The 23,998-nt window shown below is 39.1% G+C and overlaps 1 protein-coding gene across 4 annotated transcripts in view; it reads left to right on the forward strand.

Annotated features, from left to right (window-relative positions):
- IDE (insulin degrading enzyme) overlaps positions 1 to 23,998 on the forward strand; it is a 138,971-nt gene that overhangs the window by 29,731 nt on the left and 85,242 nt on the right. For 3 of the 4 annotated variants that reach the window (XM_041743512.1, XM_041743511.1, XM_041743510.1), the window contains exons 2-3: positions 19,465 to 19,649; positions 20,862 to 21,069. In XM_041743512.1, the coding sequence (XP_041599446.1) occupies positions 19,465 to 19,649; positions 20,862 to 21,069 (393 nt within the window). Of the gene's footprint in view, positions 1 to 5,393; positions 5,532 to 19,464; positions 19,650 to 20,861; positions 21,070 to 23,998 lie in introns of all 4 variants that reach the window. The other variant, XM_041743514.1, reaches the window with a different exon arrangement.

Genomic DNA, 23,998 nt, shown 5'->3' on the forward strand with positions numbered 1-23,998 from the left:
ACCCAGAGAGAGGGGGGCAGAGACACCGGCAGAGGGAGAAGCAGGCTCCCTGCAAGGAGCCCGATGTGGGACTTGATCCTGGATCCCGAGATCACGCCCTGAGCTGAAGACAGATGCTCAACCGCTGAGCCACCCAGACATCCCAAGGCAGAGTTTTAAAAGTCAGGTAGTACTGAAAGTTTTATAGCAAAATAACAGCAATTTCCTACCCTTACTCCATCCTTTACTTCTTGCTCTGTGAAGGCAACCACATTCAACTCTTTAAGCTCTTTATTTTGAAATTTATTTTAATATTTCCAAATAATTGGCTCTACAGTTATTTCTTGATTTCTTAATTTTAGAAATTATCCGTTGACTTGTTTTTATGGTAGGAAAAGATGTAACTTTTCTTAGCTTTCCTTCTTGCCCTATCTTACCAAAATAGTAATATCACGGATTTTTAGATACAGTTTCATTTAGTGTTAACATGACTTTATATTATTCACTGCCAAGCCAAATAGCATAATCTGATTATAATATTTTTTCTTTATCTTTTTGTTTTATCTTGTTTTATCATTTTCTTAATTTTCTGTTTACTTATTTCTGATTCTCCCCACTTCCACAACCATTTTAGTATAATTTCCCATGTGATCAAGCCTATTAACTGATCTATTGATTTCATGTTTTTTCCTTAGAGACACTGTTTCTAGACACTTGTCCCCCAGCTGCAGTGTGGACTAGTTTTGCTCCAGATCTACTGCAATGTGGTTGTCTGGAATTTGTTTGCTTCTCTCCTGTAATGGATGTTTTCCTGGAGCTCCTATTCTGTCTTGATTTGCCCCTTCGTTCAAGAGATATGTGGTGTATTTGGAACATGTCCTCCAGTAGCTTCGAGAAAGCATATAGAAGATAGCTTTTAAACGATCTTCTAATAATTTCCTAAACAGAGAAGTGTAGATCTGAGTTTTTTATTTTAATTTTTCAAAAATATTTTATTTGAGGGAGAGAGAGAACATGAGTAGGATGAGGGGCAAAAGAAGCAGACTCCCCACTGAATGGGGTACCTGATATGAGGGCCTGATGAGGGGCCTTCTCCCAGGACTCTGGGATCATGACCTGAGCCAAAGGCAAGTGCTTAACCAACTGAACCACTCAGGCACCCCTAGATCTGAGTTTTAGTGTGAATGTACACATTTTGTAGAGTAAGTCTACTCAATTGAGAGAGATGATCTGCATGGCTCCTATGAAGCCATCCAGCCCTAGAATTCTAGGATTCTAAAAACTTGAGAATTAAATGATTTTACAGATAATTTAGCAAATGATTAAAGCAACAAACTTTCCAAGAGACCTTTTGCAGGACTTTGACCAAAAAAAAAAAAAAAAAGAACCTATGGCCTTTCTTTTTTTCTCCTATCCTTTGTTTAATTACACCTAAAGATTTGGTTTTATGGAAGAAGTACATTTAAAATGAAAATAAACATTAGCACTTTTTTATTTTTCCTTCTCAAGCTGGTCAAAATTCTCATCTTCCCTTTTCCCCCATGCTACTCTGGTTTTGTGTGCTCTGCTGATGGCCAATACAAATTACCATATATAAATCATTAGCCACCATCTGAGGAGGCTGGGAGTATCAGACATCATTTGATCAGGATAACATTCCTTTTTTTTTTTTTTTAATAGGCTCCATACCCAACATGTATATGGAGTCCAACATGGGGCTTAAACTCACAGTCCTGAGATCGAGACGTGAGCTGAAATCAAGAGTTGAATGCTTAACCAACTGAGCCATCCAGGCAACCCAGGGTAACATTCTTGAGCTCAGAGTCTGTTCTGGGAAGGTATCTGAGCTTGACCCCTCTTTCTGAGTTTTTACTCCAGACTGCTATCCAGTGACAGAATGTCTTATTTGCTCTATAATTCTATTCTCTCAAGAGCCAGTGTGTTTTATTGGAAAAATCACTCTGGTGATGAGAAGGTCTGAGTTAAAGCCCTCTTTGGCACAGATTGGCTTTGTTATCTTGAGTGGGTTACTTTACATGGGCCTCTTTTTATAAGACATCAAACTAAGTAGCTTAAAAATCCCTATTAGTGCTAATAAGTTTTGATTCTGAGCAACATTGGCTTCTACTGGTATGTAGTTCCTTTTCTTCCCTTGTGCTAAAATGTCAGTATCTTCTCACTTTGTGTTGTTTTAAAGATTTTATTTATTAGAGAAGGGGAGAGTACATGTGAGCATGAGCGAGGGAGAGAGGGAAGCAGACTCCTTGCTGAGTGCAGAGCCCAATGCAGGGCTTGATCTCAGGACCCTGAGATCATGACCTGAACTGAAATCACTCACTCAACTGACAGAGTCACCCAGGCACCCCTGTGTTGTTTTTATTTTAGAGAGTCCGGGCACCTATATAGCAGATATCTCTGTGGACTAGTAGGCTGAGATGTAGCATGCAGATATTTTTGTAGTTGTTATCTTTTTTTTTTTTTTTTTAGTTGTTATCTTTTAAATGTGTATCAACACTTAAAAATCCTGGGAGTTCCTCGAGGGAAAATAAGGAGACCTATTGACATTGGGCCCACATTCCTACCTGGCAGAAATTGGCCTGAGCTGAGATTTCCTTTCTTTCAGATAAGGGTGAATATTCCTTCTCATCATAATTCTGCCTCACTGCTTTGCTCATTTACATTACTTTTTTTGGCCTTAAAAGCATTTAAATTTGTGACTCCTGCTTTAAAGTGATTGGAGGAAATCAGTCTTATTAGTTTTTTGACTAAAAACTACTAGAGGTTTTGGTTGTAGTTGAAATGAAACTCTCTATATGTGTGTTGCTGTGAAGATTCAGAAATGATTGTGTGATCATGCTACCCCCCTGCCTTGTTTATGGTTTCTTAAGAATTATCACCTTACATTATTTGATCCTTATAGCAACTGTACGTGGTTAATAGAGAAATGAAAAATCCCACAGCTCTTAAAAGGTTTAATTCAGACAGTTCTGCTATTTCCTTATGCTTTTCTTCTGGATCCTAGGTGATGAGAGGATGGAACAAGAGTGGGTAGGTGTAAAAGCATGTTAAGTTTGCTTCTAGGAAAGTAGGTAGAGCTATCAGCCTGGGCTAGGTGGACATGTGTGAAAGAAGTAGCAGGTCACTTCTCCCATCTTTGAGGTGTCTCTAGAGATGCCTAGCAAGAAGAGAGCAGGAAAGGAGAACAAATTAGTGAACAGTACATCAAGAAGATGATGAGTTGAACAGGGCAAGGAAGACCAAGAAGCAAGATGACTACTTTAGCATCTGGTGGATCAGGTCCTATAAATAAGGCAGATGGGAACCCTCAGGCTGGGAAGACACCTTTCCTAGAAGTTGAATAGTTAAGACTGGCCACTCAGATATATGGGTATAACAATAGACTTTTTTAAAAAGTAAAATGGATATTTATTATTCATTAAGGATAATGATAACTTAAAATCAGCCAGCCAGATTGGTATTAACATTTTCATGGCTCTGCAAAATAGAATACATCTCTGTGAATATTAGGGCAATGAATAAATTAAGGGTTTTAGTAATGTATGTAATACATGTTTTATATATGTATAATTTATAACAGCTTTATTGATACTGAAAATTCATCCTCTTAAAGTATACCATTCAGGGTGGGGTGGGGTCACAAAAAATAAAGTACACCATTCAGTGGTTTTAGTATATCCACAGAGTTGTGAATTGCAGCTATCACTACAGTCAATTTTAAGCATTTTCATCACCCTAAAAAGAAAACTCATAACCTTTAGCATTAACTTCCTATTTTCCTCTTCTTCAAGCCCCTGGCAATCATTAATCTACTTTCTGTTTCTCTGGATTTGTGTATTCTGGGTATTTCAGGTAAATAGAATGGATATAATATGTAGTCTTTTGTCTGTTGTCTTTTGCTTGGGATAATGTTTTCAAAGTGTATCCATGTTGTAGCATGTACAGGTGCTTATATGTCCATATTTTAAGAAAATCTTTGACAAACATTCAATTTTTTTTTTCAGCTTTGGCCTTCTAGTAGCATAGGATCCTGGCTGTAACATATTCTCTAATGTAGACATCCTTCTTCATTAACTCTGTTGTTGTTTTGGGTAGGTGCAGAGGGTCTGGATCCAGATATATTTTTAATTTTTAAAAGATTTAAAATTTTGAACTAATTTAGCCTTACAAAAAAGTTGCAAAACCAATATGCTTACCCTGTATATCAATCATAGTATAATTATCAAGAATAAGAAAATACTGTCTTTACCTTTGTAGTTGGTAAATATCTTGGGGGAGATACTTTGGGACTATGCAAATCGTTTTTTACCTCAAACTTTTTAGCATCCGTCAGTAGATCTTGTCTGTACATTTTTTTTAAGATTTTATTTGAGAGAGAGTGAGTGAGAGCGAGCACAATCTGGGAGAGAGGCAAAGGGAGAGGGAAGATCAGACTCTATGCTGTTACTTACTAAATTACCTGAATTCTGGGGCACCTGGGTAGCTCAGTTGGTTAAGCGGCTGCCTTCAGCTCAGGTCATGATCCTGGAGTCCTGAGATCGAGCCTGTATTAGGCTCCCTACTCCGTGAGGCGTCTATTTCTCCTTCTACCTCTCACCCTGTTCATGCTCTCTCGCTTACTCTCTCAAATAAATAAAAATAAAAATAAATTACCTGAAGTTCTTATCCTTTGGGTAGGAAGAAAATGAAGCCTAAAATTGATAATAGCATTGGGCCAAACCACATTAGGTCAGCAATTAAGTGAGTAGGTTCTGGAATTAGACTGTGGGTTCTGTTCCATTATCTGCTGAAAATCTTCACCTCCCATCACAAACTGTTTAAACAATTCTTTTGGAAATTGTGCTAGTTGTGAGACAAACAACTAGTTTCTTAAGGGAACCAAATCAACAACAATAATGAATAGAAATGGGGTTTCACATTTTTTCTTTATTAATTAGCCCTGTTATATCGTGATGTAGCTGATCTAAGTAACAACAGAAAGTTCACCTTGGACTTATATACTTAGTACACAGAGCCTAGCGTGTTTAAGTTCCTTAAGTTTTATCTTTTCAAGAATTCTTTCTATTCTGTTATGAGAAGTACAAAAAATAAAGATCACCTATGGTCTACTGCCCATAGATAACCATGCTCAGCATTTCTGTGAGAATCCTTTCAGAGGTTAAAAAAAAAAAAGTACAGTTTGTTTGACTTGGTAGAAGTGGTTAAGGGTGTGATACTTTGGTGTCTAAAGCCTTGGGTTTGAATCCTAGTTCTTTAATGCCTGTGTATGGCCATACCCAAATTACTTTTACGAGGTTTGATTTCCTCATCTAGGAGAAATGGGAATAGGATCTATCTAAGGGGTTCCTTGAAAGTATTTTTTTTTTAAATTGGGATTTTATTTATTTTTTTAACAGAGAGAAAGAAACTGTACAAGCAGGGAGAGTTTCGGGGAAGAGGGAGAAACAAGCTCCCTGCTCTGCAGGAAGCTGGGATCCAGGTCCCTGGATTGTGACCTGAACTTAAGGTAGAGCTCAACTGACTGAGCCATCCAGGTACCTGAGAGTATAATTTCTATAAAGAGTTTGTGCTGTGTAAAATGCTAACTGAGCATTCAGGAAGAGTCTGTCTCAAGCCCTGGCTATGTTCCTTTTTCAAGGTAGATCCCTTTACTTTTGTACTTGATTGCTTATTCAGTTTCTGCAAACTTGTCCCTTCTCTCCTTCATTATCAGTTTTTCTCCAGTCTTCCTTTAATCCTTTAATCCTTTTCTGGCTTAATATTTTTAAAATAAATAAATCAATAGATGGGAGTTTAGTACAGATAGCTTTCTTTTGTGTGTTTTTAAATAATTTATTATTTAGAGAGAGTGAGAGAGTTGGGAGAGGGGCAAAGGGAGAGGGAGAGAGAATCCTCAAGCAGACTCCCCACTGAGCACAGAGCCTGAGGTGGGCTCAATCCCAGTACCCTGAGATCATGCCTGAGCCAGAATCGAGAGTCATACACTGACTTAGCCACCCAGGCACCCCAGCTTTCTTTGTTTTGATGAAGCTGTCTCCTAATTTTAAATGGATTGAATTGGTTGCAGTGGTTTTCATCCATTATTTTTAGATGCTTAAGTCAGAATTATACACTAGTGTCTTCCTCCCTTGACCCTATTGACATTTTGGGCTGGATAATTCTTTGTTGTGGGGACTGTCCTATGGATTGTAGCATTCTTAGCAGCATCCCTGGCCTGTACTCACGAGTTACATTTTACCCTTTAGTTGTGACAATTTAGTTGTGACACATTGCCAAATGTCCCACAAAATTGTCACCTGCTGAAAGCCACTGGCATAAGCAGTGGCTTGCCTATAGCAGTTATAAAGGGATCATTATTTACCTGCTTTTCTGATAAGTCTTATGAAGTACCATTCTGTGACCAGCCTGTCCAGTGAATGTTTTTGACCTCTAGAGATGACAGTGTGCAACTGGAATTTGCATGAGTATATAATGCTGGTAATAACATGGTGGTTACTGAGGCTGGTCTATTTTCATATCACCCCTGAGAGATCATAATAATGATGGTTATAATATAGGGTTACCATTTGTGAGTGCCTACTATGTACCAGACATTGTGTCTTGATGAAGGTTGTTTTGTTTTGTATCTATTTTATAGGAGACATGCCATAAAGGCTGCTCAGGTCTGATGTAATTTTAGTTATCTCTGTCAAGTTCAACAGGCTCATATGAACACTTCACATGACTTTTAAAAAAATTTGTTTATTATTTGAGAGAAAGAGAGAGAGGGTACAGGGTGGAGGAGGGATAGAGGGAGGGAGAATCTTAAGAGATTCCCTGCTGAGCATGGAGCCTGATATGGCTCGATCCTAGGACCCCAGGATTATGACCTGAGCCGAAGGCAACTGCTTAGCTGACTGAGATATCCAGGTGCCCCTAAAGATTTATATATTTATTTTAGAGAAAATGAATGAGTGGGAGGAGGGGCAGAGGGAGAGAATCCTTCAAGCAGACTCCCCTCTGAGCCCAGAGCCTGACATGGGGCTTGATCTCATGACCTATGAGATCATGACTTGGAGCCAAAACCAAAGAGTCAGACGTTAACTGACTGAGCCACCCAGATGCCCCTTCATGTGACACTCCCAATTGGCAAAACTAGATGAGGCCCAAAAGCCCAATTTGACCGGAAGAGTTTACTAGTACCCAAGACCTGAGTAGTAAAGAGGTTGTTTGGTGAAGGTATATAATTACCGAACATTGGCTGGAAGTGGTCAGTGGGTCAGTGCTGGCATGGAAAATCATTTCAGGGTAATGTCCTGTTGTAGCATTATCTGAAGAGGGCAAGATTCTTTTTCTGTCAGAACCATGGGGTACATATGGGTAGAACTCAGCCCTCAAGTGAAGGTATACCCCTCCGTGCAGAATGAGTGTTTATGGTTTGCTTGTCTTGAAGGACTGCCTTGAGAGAATTACAGTTTAAAATCTTTCTAGCTTGTGTTTTGAGTTAACCTTTAGAGACCATGACAGTGATCTTAGAGCTGTCCTTGCTGTTCTGGGATCACAGAGCATCTATGAGGAGGATGACCCATGTATAAAAGTAGTTCTAAGTTTGAAGAAATTTTAACTTTTTAAGATTTGTTTGACAGAGTGCACATGTGTGTGTGTGAATGAGGGGAAGGGCAGAGGGAGAGAATCTTCAAGCAGACTGCCTGCTGAGCTTGGAGCCCAAGTTGGGCTCCAATGACCCATGAGATCATCATGACCTGGGCTGAAACCAAGAGTCCAATTTTGAACCCACTGAGCTACCCAGGCACTCCAAGAAATTTTAACTTTATATAGTATTCTTTCTGCTTTGTTTTATTTTTATTATTATTTTTAAAGCTTTTATTTATTTATTTATGAGAGACAGAGAGAGAGGCAGAGACAGGCAGAGAGAGAAGCAGGCTCTTCACAGGGAGCCCAGTGTGGGACTCGATCCCCAGACCAGGATCACGCCCTGAGCTGAAGGCAGACCCTCAACTGCTGAGCCACCCAGGCATCCCACTTTCTGCTTTGTTTTAAAATAACCGGTCTAGTTCAGGGTTAAAAGTTGTTTGATATAGGGCAGTCCAAGTGGCGCAGCGGTTTAGCGCCGCCTGCAGCCCAGGGCGTAATCCTGGAGACCCTGGATTGAGTCCCACGTCGGGCTCTCTGCATGGAGCCTGCTTCTCCCTCTGCCTGTGTCTCTGCCTCTCTCTGTGTGTGTCTCTATGAATAAATAAATAAAATCTTAAAAAAAAAAGTTGTTTGATATAAATGTTGAAAATTATTGAAGGGAGAATTTAAAGTTTGATCATTTTGCTTTTATTTGGATTACATTTATTGCTTGTCACTCTTGGTTGCTGGCTGGGAGTATCAAGTTTTTTTTTTTTTTTTTTTTAAGATTTTATTTATTTATTCATTAGAGGCACAGAGAGAGAGAGAGAGGGAGGGAGAGAGGGAGAGAGGCAGAGACACAGGCAGAGGGAGAAGCAGGCTCCATGCAGGGAGCCTCATGTGGGACTTGATCCCGGGACTCCAGGATTACTCCCTGAGCCAAAGGCAGATGCTTAACTGCTGAGCCACCCAGGGATCCCCCAGGAGTATCAAGTTTTATTTTTAAATCTTAACTGGGGTCTAAAGTAAGTAATTACTCCAAAGCTAATTTTCATATCATACTTGGTATGTAAAGACTTGAGTTAGAATATTTAGCATCAGACTTTATTATTGACTTAGTTAAATTGACTCATGCTTTACTTATATGGGCCTCCTATTTATTGTGGCCAAGATGACATCAACAGAAATAATTGTCTCAGGACACACCCGAGAAGGGTTAGATAGTTATCATGTTAATTGGACCATTGTTTCTTAGTGAGTCTTCCTAGTTTAGCACTTGTTTGATTTGGACAGCTACTTCTTAGTTTCCATATGGCACCATTTCCAAGCTGACTTTTTGTGCATGATAATTATAGCCTTGGGTAATTCATGTATCTCCTTCCTCCTTTATTTTGTTTGATATTTTTAAAAACTATTTAAAAAAAAACTTTTAATTGAAATATAAGTGTTCAGGTTGCTGAATTTTCACAAACTGAACCTATCTGTATAACTGGCATGTGATCAGTCTCAGAAGACTCCCTCATACTTCCTTCTAATCGCCACTCCTTGCCCCCAAGGGAAACAGTATCTTGACAAAAGGCTTATAGCTTGATTTTACTTCTTGCACTTTACATAAATGGGAGGATGCAGTATTTAGTATTTGCAGAAAGTTTCTTTCACTCAACTTTATGTTAGTGAGATTCATCCTTATCGTGCTTTTCATTTTCACTGTTGTATACTATTTTGTTGTGTGACTCTTAGTTTTTCTTTTCACTGTTAATGGACATTTGATCATTTCTAATTTTGGCTATTATGAATAGTATTGCTATGAATATTACAAGTGCATTTCAGGTATCTATTTAATATATAAATTGTGTCATATTGTCAGCTTTAGACTGCCTTTTTAGAAAGGTTTTTATTTATTTATTTATTAAAGATTTTATTTATTTATTCATGAGAGGCAGAGACATAGGCAGATGGAGAAGCAGGCTCCTCGAGGGAAGCCCAACGTGGGACTTAATCTCAGGACTCCAGGATCATGACCTGAGCCAAAGGCTCTACCACTGAGCCACCCAGGCATCCCAGATTTTTATTTCTTTTATTTTATTTATTTATTTATTTATTTATTTATTTATTTATTTATTTTTATTTATTTATGATAGTTGGAGAAAGAGACAGAGAGGCAGAGACACAGGCAGAGGGAGAAGCAGGCTCCATGCACCGGGAGCCCGATGTGGGATTCGATCCTGGGTCGCCAGGATCGCGCCCTGGGCCAAAGGCAGGCGCCAAACCGCTGCGCCACCCAGGGATCCCAGATTTTTATTTCTTTTAGAGAGTGTGCCTGCAGGGGGAGGAGCAAAGGGAGAGGGTGAGAAAAACCCAGGCTGACTCTGTGCTGAGTGTGGAGCCCAATGAATATGAAGTCCGACACATGGCTAGATCTCACAACCCCAAGATTAGACGTGAGCTGAAAGCAAGAGTCAGATGCTTATTAACTAGCTACACCACCCAGGTACCCCTAAGGCTGCCAGTTTTTATTTTTTTATTTTTTATTTTTTTATTTTTTGCATGGTATATATCAGTTTATTAGCATTTATCAGATTAAGAAATTGTTTCAGCAGAGTACTTCCAATCCGGAAATGAAACTAATGACATCTAAAAGCATGAGAGACTATGGTAACAATCAACTTGCAAGGAAAGTCTTGTCAGACTGAGGATGAGTTCATGAGCCCGAGACATTGCCTTTTGAGGACTGCAATCTAGCGTCCTCTTTTTTTTTTTTTTTAATAAATTCATTTTTTATTGGTGTTCAATTTACCAACATACAGAATAACACCCAGTGCTCATCCCGTCAAGTGCCCCCCTCAGTGCCCGTCACCCATTCACCCCCACCCCCCGCCCTCCTCCCCTTCCACCACCCCTAGTTCGTTTCCCAGAGTTAGGAGTCTTTATGTTCTGTCTCCCTTTCTGAAATTTCCCACACATTTCTCCTCCCTTCCCTTCTATTCCCTTTCACTATTATTTATATTCCCCAAATGAATGAGAACATATAATGTTTGTCCTTCTCCGATTGATTTATTTCACTCAGCATAATTCCCTCCAGTTCCATCCACGTTGAAGCAAATGGTGGGTATTTGTCATTTCTAATGGCTGAGTAATATTCCATTGTATACATAAACCACATCTTCTTTATCCATTCATCTTTCGATGGACACCGAGGCTCCTTCTACAGTTTGGCTATTGTGGACATTGCTGCTATAAACATTGGGGTGCAGGTGTCCCGGTGTTTCATTGCATCTGTATCTTTGGGGCAAATCCCCAACAGTGCAATTGCTGGGTCATAGGGCAGGTCTCTTTTTAACTCTTTGAGGACCCTCCACACAGTTTTCCAGAGTGGCTGCACCAGTTCACATTCCCACCAACAGTGTAAGAGGGTTCACTTTTCTCCGCATCCTCTCCAACATTTGTGGTTTCCTGCCTGGTTAATTTTCCCCATTCTCACTGGTGTGAGGTGGTATCTCATTGTGGTTTTGATGTGTCTTTCCCTGATGGCAAGTGATGCAGAGCATTTTCTCATGTGCATGTTAGGCTGCCAGTTGTTTTTTTTTTTTTTTTTTAGGCTGCCAGTTTTTAAATTTTTTTTTTTTTTTTTTTTTTTTTTTTTTTTTATGTATGATAGTCACAGAGAGAGAGAGAGAGAGGCAGAGACATAGGCAGAGGGAGAAGCAGGCTCCATGCACCGGGAGCCCGATGTGGGATTCGATCCCGGGTCTCCAGGATCGCGCCCTGGGCCAAAGGCAAGCGCCAAACCACTGCGCCACCCAGGGATCCCCTGGCTGCCAGTTTTTAAACAATGGTTGTACCAATTTGCATTCCCACCAGCAGTGTATGAGAGTTTGGGTTACTCTCTAAGTTCTCTGTCACTTAATATGTTCCATCTTTTTCATTTTTGCCATTCTGGTGGATATGTAGTGATAGCTTAGAAAATTTGTGACAAAATCAACCATGCATTTGGGGCATCTTGAGCCTTTAATCTGTCACACCAAACTCATGCACCCACCGAAGCCTCTATTATTTATCTTTCTTGAGTAGAGCCCATCTTAGGCCAAATGTTGTGATCTTCAGTCTGCTTTCAAAATCAGCAAATACCCCTAGAGAAGAAGACAGGTGATGATCATCAGCTACCCCAGAGGGCTCTCCCATCTCTTGAATTTGCAGTTCACCCAACCCTCATTTCTTCCACAGCTCTCCAACATCTTTGAAAATATGATTTTCTAGTTTATCATGGCCTTTTCTATTTATTGAAGCTGAATCTGGTTGCCATGAATTATTACTATCCTATCCAAAAATGGAAGTTGTCAGAGATTCTTGGGGTTTTCTATGTACATGCTAGGGAGGAAAAATTTTCTCTTGTCCTTCAAAGGTTCTTCTGGCTGGTCTAAGAATTAAATTGACATGAGACAGACTAACAGGAGAAAATCAAATTTAATTTTGTATGTATAGGAATCATACCTAATGAGAGATTCAGAGACAGAAAGGTAAAATGAGGTATATATGCTGTCCTGAGCTAAAGAGTGAGATGGTGCCTGGGGCCTCAAAGAGGAGGGCAGTTCATAGCTCAGTAAGAAGAACAGATATTTGATAACTAGATGTTTACCCACCTGTCCCCCTGCCCCCATACACATGAGTCACTCAGATAAAATTTATCTTTGGTAAAAACTTCTGAGAGAGACCCCCAATTTAGATTCTTTTGGGTAGTTATGAGAGGGGTCATAATTTCTCTTGAGCCTGCAAGGTCTTGATTGCCTTCAACTCAAAATAGTCTACATGCCAAAGTGATATATTTTGGGCAGACTTGCTCTGAACTTCTTCATACACAGTCATGTCACCCATGAATGATGTTAGTTGCCTTTCTCTGTTCTCATCTTGATGTGTTTTTTTTTTTTCCTTGCATTATTGGACTTGTCAGAATCATCAGTCCCTTGTTGAATAGAAGAGAGGATAGTGATGTCTTGTTTGTGGGGAAGGGGGTTGCAGATGTCTGCATTTTACCATTGAGTATGATAATTGCTGTAGGTTTTGTGGATATTTTTCAGATAAAGGAATTTTCTTCCATTTCTAGTTTGTAGTTTTTAAAAAAGATAGATTGTTGAATTTACTTATTTTTTTTCTGCATCTACCTAGATGATTGTGATTTTTCTCCTTTTCTTCTGTTCCTGTGGCTTAATGTTTGCTTCTGAAAAATTAAAATTAGCCATATAGTCCTATCATGTCTACTGTAGTAATTATCATACTCCCTTTCACACACAGGACAATTGTACACACTCTTCTCTCTTTAAACCTGCTATCCATTTAATCCTGCCATATGTTTTCCTTTTTAATTTTTATTATCATGTATCAAGTATCATGAGATAATGATTCTCAGTGCAGGGAGATTCTAATCTCTGACAGATTAAAAGCATTCTTCCAGGCTCCCTCCACTACCTATCTCTGTTTTCTGTGGGGAGAGGGGAGTAAAAGAACTGAAAACTCTCCTTGGAGCATTTATTTCGACCTGTTTTAATTTTTGTTTCCTTGTTTGGGATTGTAAGGGAGGGGAATGGGGTCAGGGAATGGCTGTGGGGGTGGTAACTGTGAGCTGAGGAAAAAGCCATTTATAATTTCCTTAAGTATCACCTTCTGCCCCTCCCCTTCCCACGCTTCCTCTTTCTCTATAGTTCCAGCTCTGCCACAAATCAATTGTGTAAATGCCCTTGGGGGAGGTCATTTAATCACTGAGCTTTTGTTTCCTCTTCTGGGGTTGAGGAGAATGGTCATCAGCAGCTGCTGTGACCTGTCACTTAGGGAGAATGGGAAAATTATATGGGCAGTTTATAAAGTATATGAGAGTAATTGTTAGTAATGGTTTTGTACATGGCATCTTAAATTTTCTAAAAGCCTGAAGACTCCCTGTGGAAGAAAGAAGAAGGTGTGAAACACCCTCAGTCCCCAAACTATAACTGTAAGAAACCTGTAGTCAACTAACTGTGTGGCAAGAGGTAAAAAATGGAGGTCTTGTTCATTTGCTTCAACCTCCATAAAGCCCCTATAAAGTGTTCCATGTTAAGCTTGTCACTTTTGTTTTTTTTTTTTTTTGTTTTTGTTTTTTAATTTATTTATGATAGTCACACAGAGAGAGAGAGAGAGAGAGAGGCAGAGACATAGGCAGAGGGAGAAGCAGGCTCCATGCACTGGGAGCCCAACGTGGGATTCGATCCCCGGTCTCCAGGATCGCGCCCTGGGACAAAGGCAGGCGCTAAACCGCTGTGCCACCCAGGGATCCCAAGCTTGTCACTTTTGAAATGAACATCAGCCATTGATATGTATGTACCAGAACTAAAAATTTGCAAAAGCACCTGTCTCCAAAATGCTGCTGCTGTAGGATTCCTTTATTTATTTAAATTTCATTTATTTCAGAGAGAGTGTGTCAACACACACTCACTCATGTGCAGTGGGAGGGGTGGTGGGAGAGGGAGAATCTCAAGCTGACTCCTCGCTGAGTGAGCAACTGAATGGGGGCTTGGTCTCACAACTCTGAGATCATGACCTGAGCTGAAATCAAGTCAGATGCTTAACCAACTGAGCCACTCCTGTAGGAGTCCATTCATCATTCATTCATTAATTCATTCATTCATCCATCCATCCATCCATTCTTATTTATTATTTATTTATTTATTTATTTATTTATTTATTTATAAGATTTTATTTATTCATGAGAAACACAGACAGGCAGAGACAGGCAGAGGGAGATGTAGACTCCCTGTGAGGAGCCTGATGTGGGACTGCAGCATCACGCCTTGAGCTGAGTCACCCAGGTGTCCCAGTAGGAGTCCTTTTAAATTGCAATCACCCTTACTCATTTAAGGTTCATTTTTTCATCTTAAACTTCTTTCCAGAGGATACAGAGTTAGAACAGCTGACGTTCTGCCTGGAACAAAGAAAGGCAAAAACATTTCATCACAGGAAATTAAGATTTTTTTTTAAAGATTTTTTTTTATTTTTTATTTATTCATAGACACAGAGAGAGAGAGAGAGGCAGAGACACAGGGAGAGGGAGAAGCAGGCTCCATGCAGGGAGCTCGATGTGGGACTTGATCCCGGGTCTCCAGGATCACACCCCAGGCTGCAGGCGGCGCCAAACCGCTGTGCCACGAGGGCTGCCCGGAAATTAAGATTTAATTTGACAGGATTTTAGTTTGTACCTACCTTTATGATCTAGCTGGCATATAAAGTGAGGTATACAGTTCCGTATAGCTGAAGAGCCATGGGCATATGCTTCCCTGAGAAATGTTGTGATTTTTTTTTTTTTACATTAAGTAACATGAATAATATTTGAGAATATGTGATCTTACACTGAAGCATTCTAGGGCTCATACCACTGAACCCTTACCAATCCTACCTTGATATTCAGTCTTAACCTCTGTCTTCTTCCAAGAAGAAAGGATGTTTATGGTGTCATTCTGATTTCAGACATTTTCTCTCTGGGTGCCTCCTCCCCATCCAGGAGTGCCATAGGCAAGCTCAGCTTCCACCTCCAGTTTTAGGAGTGGGTGGATGGATTCCACAGAAGGGAGGTTTTGATTTCTAATTTTGCTATTAGCAGGGCATTCACCTGTTTGGGTTTATAGGTCATGCATTTAGAAATTAGAAATAGATGAAGTCTGCCTTTAAATATGTCTGGGGTTACGGGGGTGGGTAGAGAGCAAAAAAATTTCTCAGTCTCCTGTTAAATAGGCTGTGAAACACTTAAAGAGATATGAGATAAAAGACTGTCAAAGGTTATCTGAATAAAAGATGATTTGCATTAAAAATTTCCTTTTGGTATGGGAATTTGAAAATGACCTATTTGGGAATTTGATTTTGCACACCTGATTTTGCAGTTTAGTTCTTTACATGTCTCGATAAAATCCATGATCTTTCAGGGGGAGTTCTGGTGCTTTTGTTTTTCTGCTTTATGCCTCTTGTTTTTTTTTTTTTTCCTCATCACCAGTCCTTTGCTCAGGTATCTTTCCTTTTATTTGTCATGCTTCCACTGCCTCTTTCCCCTCTCTCCCCTCCTACACAGAGTTAGATGCCCCTGTTTCATTATTCCCATAATGCCCCAGGAACAACTCTGTCACCACGCTTAAAAAGGTAATGACCTGTTTTCCCTTCACTAGTCTGAGTTCCTTCAGAGTGAGGGCTCTGGAATACTATCTTTATAGCTAATGTACATGGCGTATTGTCTGCATCTTAATAGGCCTCCTTAAATGTTCTTTTGGTTTTGGGGGACCTGGGGTGGACACAGGACTGAAAGTTAAGAGTTGAGTTCTCATTGTAACTTTTTGCTGTATGATCTTGGGCAAGTGATTTAAGTTCCCTGAGCTTCAGTTTCCCTATAAGTAAGATGAGGGTACTAGCCCACTTAGGGATCTTGTTCAAATGCAATGCAGATTCTGGCCCAGTGGGTCTCTGGTGGTTTTTGATTATTTTACATTGTTAACCAGCTCTCAGGAAGAGTGCTGCCAGTCCATGAACTGCAAAGGACTAGATAACATGTAATGACTCTGCCAGCTTTTATATTAGTTTTAAATTCTGAACAGAATTGCAAAATATACCATAATTGCTAAATCCCTCTCCAGTTTATCAGAATGCTGAACACTGACAATGTTGTGCCTTATGAAGCTTCCAATGTATGATAATGTTGGTAAAATTGAAAGTAGTTTTATTGCTCCTAAGATTTTGACTTAGGTTAAAAATACCAAATAAGTGTCTGGGAAAGCATTTGAGTTAGCACCAGCCTGTCATCTGAAAGTCAGAATTATTCCTGAAGGCCTTATGCTAATGAGGGAGCTGGGATGTGATCTCATGAATACAGAGTATAAATACAGAGACAGGCAAGCTGTTGATGAATTCATCGTCAGAGGAGTTCCCAATCATTTCCTTCAGTTCTCCAGAAGGTGAGAATCAAATTGTTGTAGGATGTGCTGATAGGTAGGCTGCAGGGATCCAGACTATGTCTACTGAATATAGATTGCTGGGGATGGATCTTGTTTGAAGATGTTGCTACTGTTTCTTTTGGCTTTTACTTCCTCAAGAAGTCATGATACTTGATTTGGTAGCATTGCCAGCATAGAAATTTACAGTTGTTCTTGATCTCTTGTACTAATGTCTAAAAGTAGTTGGACTAATTTTTATATTTGACTTAGAGAATAAATTCATATCTTTTTGCTCAATCACCAGAGATTTTACTCAGTCATGCCTTGAGTATCTAAATGAGTTCTCTGTACATGCCTGTGATGAACTCTGATGGTACATATTTTTTCCTCTGGGAAAAAAAAAGAAAATCTGGACAAGGGAAACTGAACCCTGAACAAGGTACAGAAGAATATAGCCTATAGTGGAGGGTGGTTATCTTACTTCTGATGAATTTTCCACCTCCCACAGAATAAGACAATTTGTCCTACTAAAGTGAGCTGTATTTCATCTCCCCACCACAACTGTGGGTTGGACAGACTTTTTAGAGCTCCATCATCATCATCATCATCATCATCATCATCATCATCATCATTTCATTTTAGTCACTTGTAGCCCTTATAGCCCCAGGCTCCCCTAGGTCAGACTACCTGGGGCGAGCACACTAAGAGGAGTTAGGTGAAAACAATGGCAATGGAATAAAAACAAATAACCTTTGGTTTTTGTTCCCGAGAGAATCCCAACCCCTCTCTCTAGTAGAGCTTTAGAGGAGGGACCCTAAGCTATTCTCTGTGGTACACTCTGAGCTTTCCTATTGTCTTTTAATGCTGCCCTTCTTCCTGGGGGTCTTAATGAAGGCTGTCTCATGGTTTATTTAATCTCAACCCAGATTAAAGTCAAGTCTTTGAAATCAGCTCTATATTGAAGGCATTTATTGCAATCCAAACAGATTGTTCTTGGGAAATACCTTAACCAGGATTATTATCCTTGTCTTCTTCCTTGGAGGTTCAGATAGATTGTTTTCTGTTCCTTGAGATTTTTTTTTAACCACAAAACACCTTTTTTTAAGACTTTGCACTCACTTATTTTCATCTGTCTTTAACATCGAACTTCAGTGGCTTGTGACTAATGAAATAGGAGTTGGAATTTTCCAATGGTGATCTTATATCCCAAAAATGTTAGCATTATATTTTATGCTTTGTTTTTCAAGAAATAATTTTTACTATAAATAGGGCATGACTATTAGCAGTATCTGTATAAAGTATTATGTGATTTTAAAAAAAGTATTATATATTTATTATGACCTAGACTATTGATTTTTAAAGTTCCAAAGAATCTCCTTAAAAGGAGATCTAGGGGACAATCTTAATAGGAGCAGACCTCTTTGGTTAATCATTTGTTACTCAGAAGAGTAGTTAGATAATTTCAGAGAGGAAGATATTCTGGTAAAAGCAAACTGGATTTATCCCTCCTTTAACTTCCAGATATTCTAATACAAAAGACAAAGATTTTATTGAAAATAATATTATGCCTATTTATATTTATGCCCCTTCTGATTTAAATCTGGATGTCTCTCAGTCTTTAAGAAGCAAATAGATCTACCTCTTTTGTCTTCTAGGTAAGAAGAATATATGCTAGCTTTAGGGTCATTTTTCCTCTGTAGTCTCAGATCAGACTTTATCTGATTAGTCTGTTGGCCTACTAATATAACTAATATAACAGGCTCATTTTTGTCTCTTAAATGATTCCCAGTATAGAGAAAAAGAGCATCAACTCTTAGTCTCAAAAACATACACAATCCCAGACTCTGGAACATCTCTTCCCTGCGCTAATTATAGGCAACACTCCTACCAAATTCCATGTCTAGCCTCTTCCCATTCTGGTAACCCAGCTTTCCTAGAGAGGGGAGGAGAGGACTATCAGAGGACGGGAAGTCCTTTGTAAGAGAATTTATCTAACATCTTAAGACAACTAGACTCTTCCTGCTCTGGCATTCAGTTTTTCACCAGATTATAAAAATTGCTTGGGGTCCCTTCCCACTTTTTTTTACTTGTTTGTATGTACTCCTCCCCTCCCCTCCCCCCTGCCACCCCCCACCTTCCTAGTGTAATCCAGGTATCTTATTTTGTATCAGGATTTTACAGGATTTTTTTCTCATTGAGGGTTGTTGTAGTCCCCTGTGTTCTGTTCTGTTCTTTTTGAGCATGGACATATTGGACCCATGAGTTCTAGTTCTGCCCTTTTTTTTTTTTTTTTTAAGATTTTTATTTATTTATTCATGAGAGACACAGGGAGGCAGAGACACAGGCAGAAGGAGAAGCAGGCTCCGTGCAGGGAGCCCGACGTGGGACTCGATCCCGGGTCTCCAGGATCACACCCTGGGCTGAAGGTGGTGCCAAACCGCTGAGCCACCCAGGCTGCCCCTGCCCTATTTTTGAATATCATCAGCAATGTTTTGGTTGGTCAAATAATAATCCTCACACAACCTCTCATCTTTAGTAAATATTTCTGAAATGTAAAAAAAAAAAAAAAATTCTGAAATGTGTGGGAAAGCAATTATTGGTTATTAAAAACTCTTTTCTAGGTCAATACACTGACCAGCTCATTGCTCAACCTATCCTGTCTCAAATTTCCATCCAAGTGCTCTCCTAGATCAAATTGGACTCTGCAAAAACAATATTGTTAACATTTCCCTAACAAGAATGAGGGGTAAGAGGGAAGAGAGAAATGATTTTACCCTGTAGGTAAGCTATAGAAAGTTTCCTCCAGATACATTTTTTTTAATCTGATGATGTATTATATGGGTTTGCTTGGTATTACTTTTTAGTCTTAAAAAAAATAAGCCACAGTGCAACAATTAATACTTTTTTTTCTTTTCAGTTTCCAAGAGAAGAGTTATAACAAAATGAATAATCCAGCTATCAAGAGACTAGGAAATCACATTATCAAATCCCCTGAAGACAAGAGAGAATACCGTGGGCTAGAACTGGCCAATGGTATCAAAGTACTTCTTATCAGTGATCCGACCACGGATAAGTCATCAGCAGCACTTGATGTACACATAGGTACAATTTAAAATTGTGAATTAAACTTTGTTTTGTTTTCTTGATCTTATGTTGACATTTATTAGAACTCTCCATGGGTGTGCAGATAAAGACCTCCCACTTATCAGTTTGATGTACCTTACTTTGTACAATAGCCCTGAACAACCATTGACAATCTACATTTGTCAAAATAAAATAATCTTACATTTATTTTGTTAGGTTCTCAGCTAAGGTGACCTAGCAGCAAGGAAATTAATCCTCATCCTTTATAGTAGCAGTGGTAATGCTTTCATTTTTATACACTTTTGATACACTAGGAAATAATATTTTTTTGATTCTTTTTTTTTTTAAATTTTTTTATTTATTTATAATAGTCACATAGAGAAGGAGAGAGAGAGAGAGAGAGGCAGAGACACAGGCAGAGGGAGAAGCAGGCTCCATGCACCGGGAGCCCGATGTGGGATTCGATCCCGGGTCTCCAGGATCGCGCCCTGGGCCAAAGGCAGGCGCCAAACCGCTGCGCCACCCAGGGATCCCTATTTTTTTTTGATTCTTGTGTGACATTTCCTTTACATTTAATGTGGCTTTAGTCAAATTGATTCTTGCTTATATGTACATAAATATGTTTCTTTTTTTCTATCTGAAAAGCTTTTATTTAACTCAGTGGTATTTTAAAATTGAGGAAATAAGGTAATAACCATCATGTATTGAACAAATAATTACTTCTAAGTATGACATGGTGTGTGTTTTGTAAATATCATCTAATTTGTGTTCACACAGCTCTCTAGATGAGGTATGTATAGAAAAAGTGACTGGGGCAAGATAAAATATCGTGCTCACAGTTTCAGAGTTAGCAGAGCAGATAACCCTAAACCTGTGCTCTTACCAGTACTCTGTATTGTCCCCCGCAATAAATTGTCAGAACTAGAAAGCTCTAGGTCTTATCAAACAGTGAATTCAACTCTTTCTTCCCCTCCAGTGTGATAGGTGAGGAAACTAATGTCCAGAGAGGTTAAGTAATTTGCCCAAAGTTACCAGCTAATTAGTATCACAAGCTGAGGCTAGAATTTAAACAATACCATTTTAGAGCAGCCTATGCCTAACTTTCTCTGATTGTATGGTTGGAGCTGTCATGTTAATGGAAGTTCCAGATCATCTGCAATCCATCTGTATTTTATTCTAACTTTAAACATTAAAAAAAGATGTGTTGTATGTATGTTTTTTCTCTTTCAGGTTCATTGTCAGATCCTCCAAATATTGCTGGCTTAAGTCATTTTTGTGAACATATGCTATTTTTGGGAACAAAGAAATACCCTAAAGAAAATGAATACAGCCAGTTTCTCAGTGAGCATGCAGGAAGTTCAAATGCCTTTACCAGTGGAGAACATACCAATTACTATTTTGACGTTTCCCACGAACACCTAGAAGGTGCCCTAGACAGGTAATGCCGAGTATCATAGGAATTATCCAATTTGAGCATTTTATTACATTAACAATAGTAACAGTTACTATTTTTATAAAGATGTCTTCACAGCTTTATAGCTTAACAAGAAGTATTTTAACCAGTATTTTTCCCCGTGTTTTATAAAAAAAAAAAAATGGGTGATACATATTTATTTTGTGGTAGAGGAAAAATAGTGGCTTGACTTTAAACCAGTCTTAAAATTCTTGCCAGCTCTTCCCGTTCTAAGTAGTATTACATATGAAGCATGTGATGAAGAATAAACTGTAATAGTGTCATGGATTTCTTTTCAAACATGCTCCTATTCCAGGATGGTAGAACTTGAATATTCTGTTCTCCTTTAGTTACTCTATTCTCAAGGATACTTATTGGATATAGAATTTTTTTCTTTTTTAAGAATTTACTTATTTGACAGAGTACAAGCAGGGAGTGGCAGGAAGAAGGAGAAGGAGAAACAGGCTGTTAAGTGTCCTGGGATCATGACCTGAGCTGAAGGCAAATGCTTAACCAGCTGAGCCACCCAGGCACCCCCAATTTTTTTTTATTGAAGTATAATTGACATTGTATTAGTTTCAGGTATACAACATAATGATTCAGTATTTGTATACATTACAAAATGATCACCACTGTAATCTTGTTACCATCTGTCATCATACAAAGTTACAAAAAAGTTTTCTTATGAGAACTTTTAAGATTTACTCTTTTGCAACTTTCAAGTTGGCAATGCAATGTTACTGAATATAGTTACCATGCTGTACATTATATCCCCTTGATTTTTATAACTGGAAGTTTGTATCTCTTGATTCCTTTCACCCACCCCCAAATCCCCTTTCTTCTGACAACTATCAATCTGTTCTCTGTATCTATGAGGTTTGTTTTTTACATTTCATGCATATATGAGATCATACCTGTCACTCTTTGACTTATTTCACTTAGGATAATACCCTTAGGTCCATCCATATTGTTGCAAATGGTAAGATTTTGTGGGGTTTTTTTCTTTTCTTTTTTTAACAGCTGAGTAGTCTTCCCTTTGTATATATATATGCTACATTTTTCTTTATCCATTCATCCATCCATGGACACCTAGGTTGTTTTCACACCTTGGCTATTGTAAATAATGCTGCAGTAAACATAGGGGTGCTTATATCTTTTCTTCAAATTAGTGGGTTTTTCCTTTGGGTAAAAATCCAGAGGTGGAATTGCTAGATCATATGGTAATTCTGTTTTTAATTTTTTGAGAGTTGTCTGCAGTGGCAGCACCAATTTACATTCCCACCAAAACATAGGTTTCTTTTTCTCCACGTTCTTGCCAACACTTGTTATTTCTTGTCTTTTTGGTAATAGCCATTCTCGCTGGTATGAGGTGACATTTCATTGTGTGACACAATGTTTTGACCAGCTGTTTCAACCCTGGGGACATTTTGTGAAAGTATTTTCTGAAGCAACCCCCATTAAGCCAATTTAATTTCTTGGTCAATTTTCTACACAGCTTAACAATTTCTAATTTTTTGTCATCCTAGTGATTTGATTCATTATCCAAAATAGAATTTTTTCTTGGTAACTCTTTATAGTTTTCTATATTGCTAAGAAGGTATAATTCTGCACCTTTTGATAGATCTAGAATGAATTTTGACTTAGCAATTATAGTGTAGCTTTATTTGCTTACTTATATTAATAATAGTCATTGTACGGGGATCCCTGGGTGGCTCAGCGGTTTAGCACCTGCCTTTGGCCCAGGGCGCAATTCTGGAGTCCTAGCATGGAGCCTGCTTCTCCCTCTGCCTGTGTCTCTGCCTCTCTCTCTCTCTCTCTCTCTCTCTCATAAATAAATAAATCTTTAAAAAATAATAATAATAATGGTCATTGTATTTTTTTTTTAGATTATTTATTTATTTATTCATAGAGACACACACAGAGAGAGAGAGAGAGGCAGAGACACAGGCAGAGAGAGAAGCAGGCTCCACGCAACAAGCCCGATGTGGGACTCGATCCCGGGTCTCCAGGATCACACCCCAGGCCGCAGGCGGTGCTAAACAAACCACTGCGTCACCGGGGCTGCCCCATTGTATTTTTTTTTTTTAAAAAAAACCTAGTAGTGGGATCCCTGCGTGGCGCAGTGGTTTGGCTCCTGCCTTTGGCCCAGGGCACGATCCTGGAGACCCGGGATCGAATCCCACATCGGGCTCCTGGTGCATGGAGCCTGCTTCTCCCTCTGCCTATGTCTCTGCCTCTCTCTCTGTGTGTGACTATCATAAAAATGAAAAATTAAAAAAAGAAACCTAGTAGTTTGAATTTATTCCTTAGTGGAAAGAAGATTAACAGGGAAGAGACATGGGTTCGGGATCCATGGCTGGGTCATAGTAGCCTGTTTCTTACTTATTCTAGATTATGTTTCAGTGTTTAGGCAGCAGCTTTGAGGTATAATCATCTTTTGTATTTATTCCCAGAAGACTTCCATTAATGTGTTCCCTGGGATCATACACTGCATTTAATTTCCTACTTTACAAATGCTACAGCAGATGTTCATATAATCTCTGTATGATGGAGGATGTCTGTTACTTGACTCAGAGGATTACAAAAAGCCCACTAGTATAAAAGCATCTTTTTTTTTTTTAGGAGATTTATTTATTTTAGAGAGAGAACATGTGTGTGAGTGGGGGGGGGGTGCAGAGGGAAAGGGAGAGAATCTTAAGCAGATTCCACACTCAGCTTGGAGACAGTTGCAGGGCTCCATCTCACAACCTTGAGATCATGACCTGAGCCAAAACCAAGAGTCCGACACAACAGACTGTGCCACTGAGGCACGTAAGAGCATCTTATTAAAATATTGATTATACTGTCATTATCTTGACCCTTTACATGGATCTATCCAGCTATGGAATGTCACTTTTAGGTACTTTCTAGTAGC

Source organism: Vulpes lagopus, chromosome 2, assembly GCF_018345385.1.
Source record: "Vulpes lagopus strain Blue_001 chromosome 2, ASM1834538v1, whole genome shotgun sequence".
In the NCBI taxonomy this organism is placed as follows: domain Eukaryota; kingdom Metazoa; phylum Chordata; class Mammalia; order Carnivora; family Canidae; genus Vulpes; species Vulpes lagopus.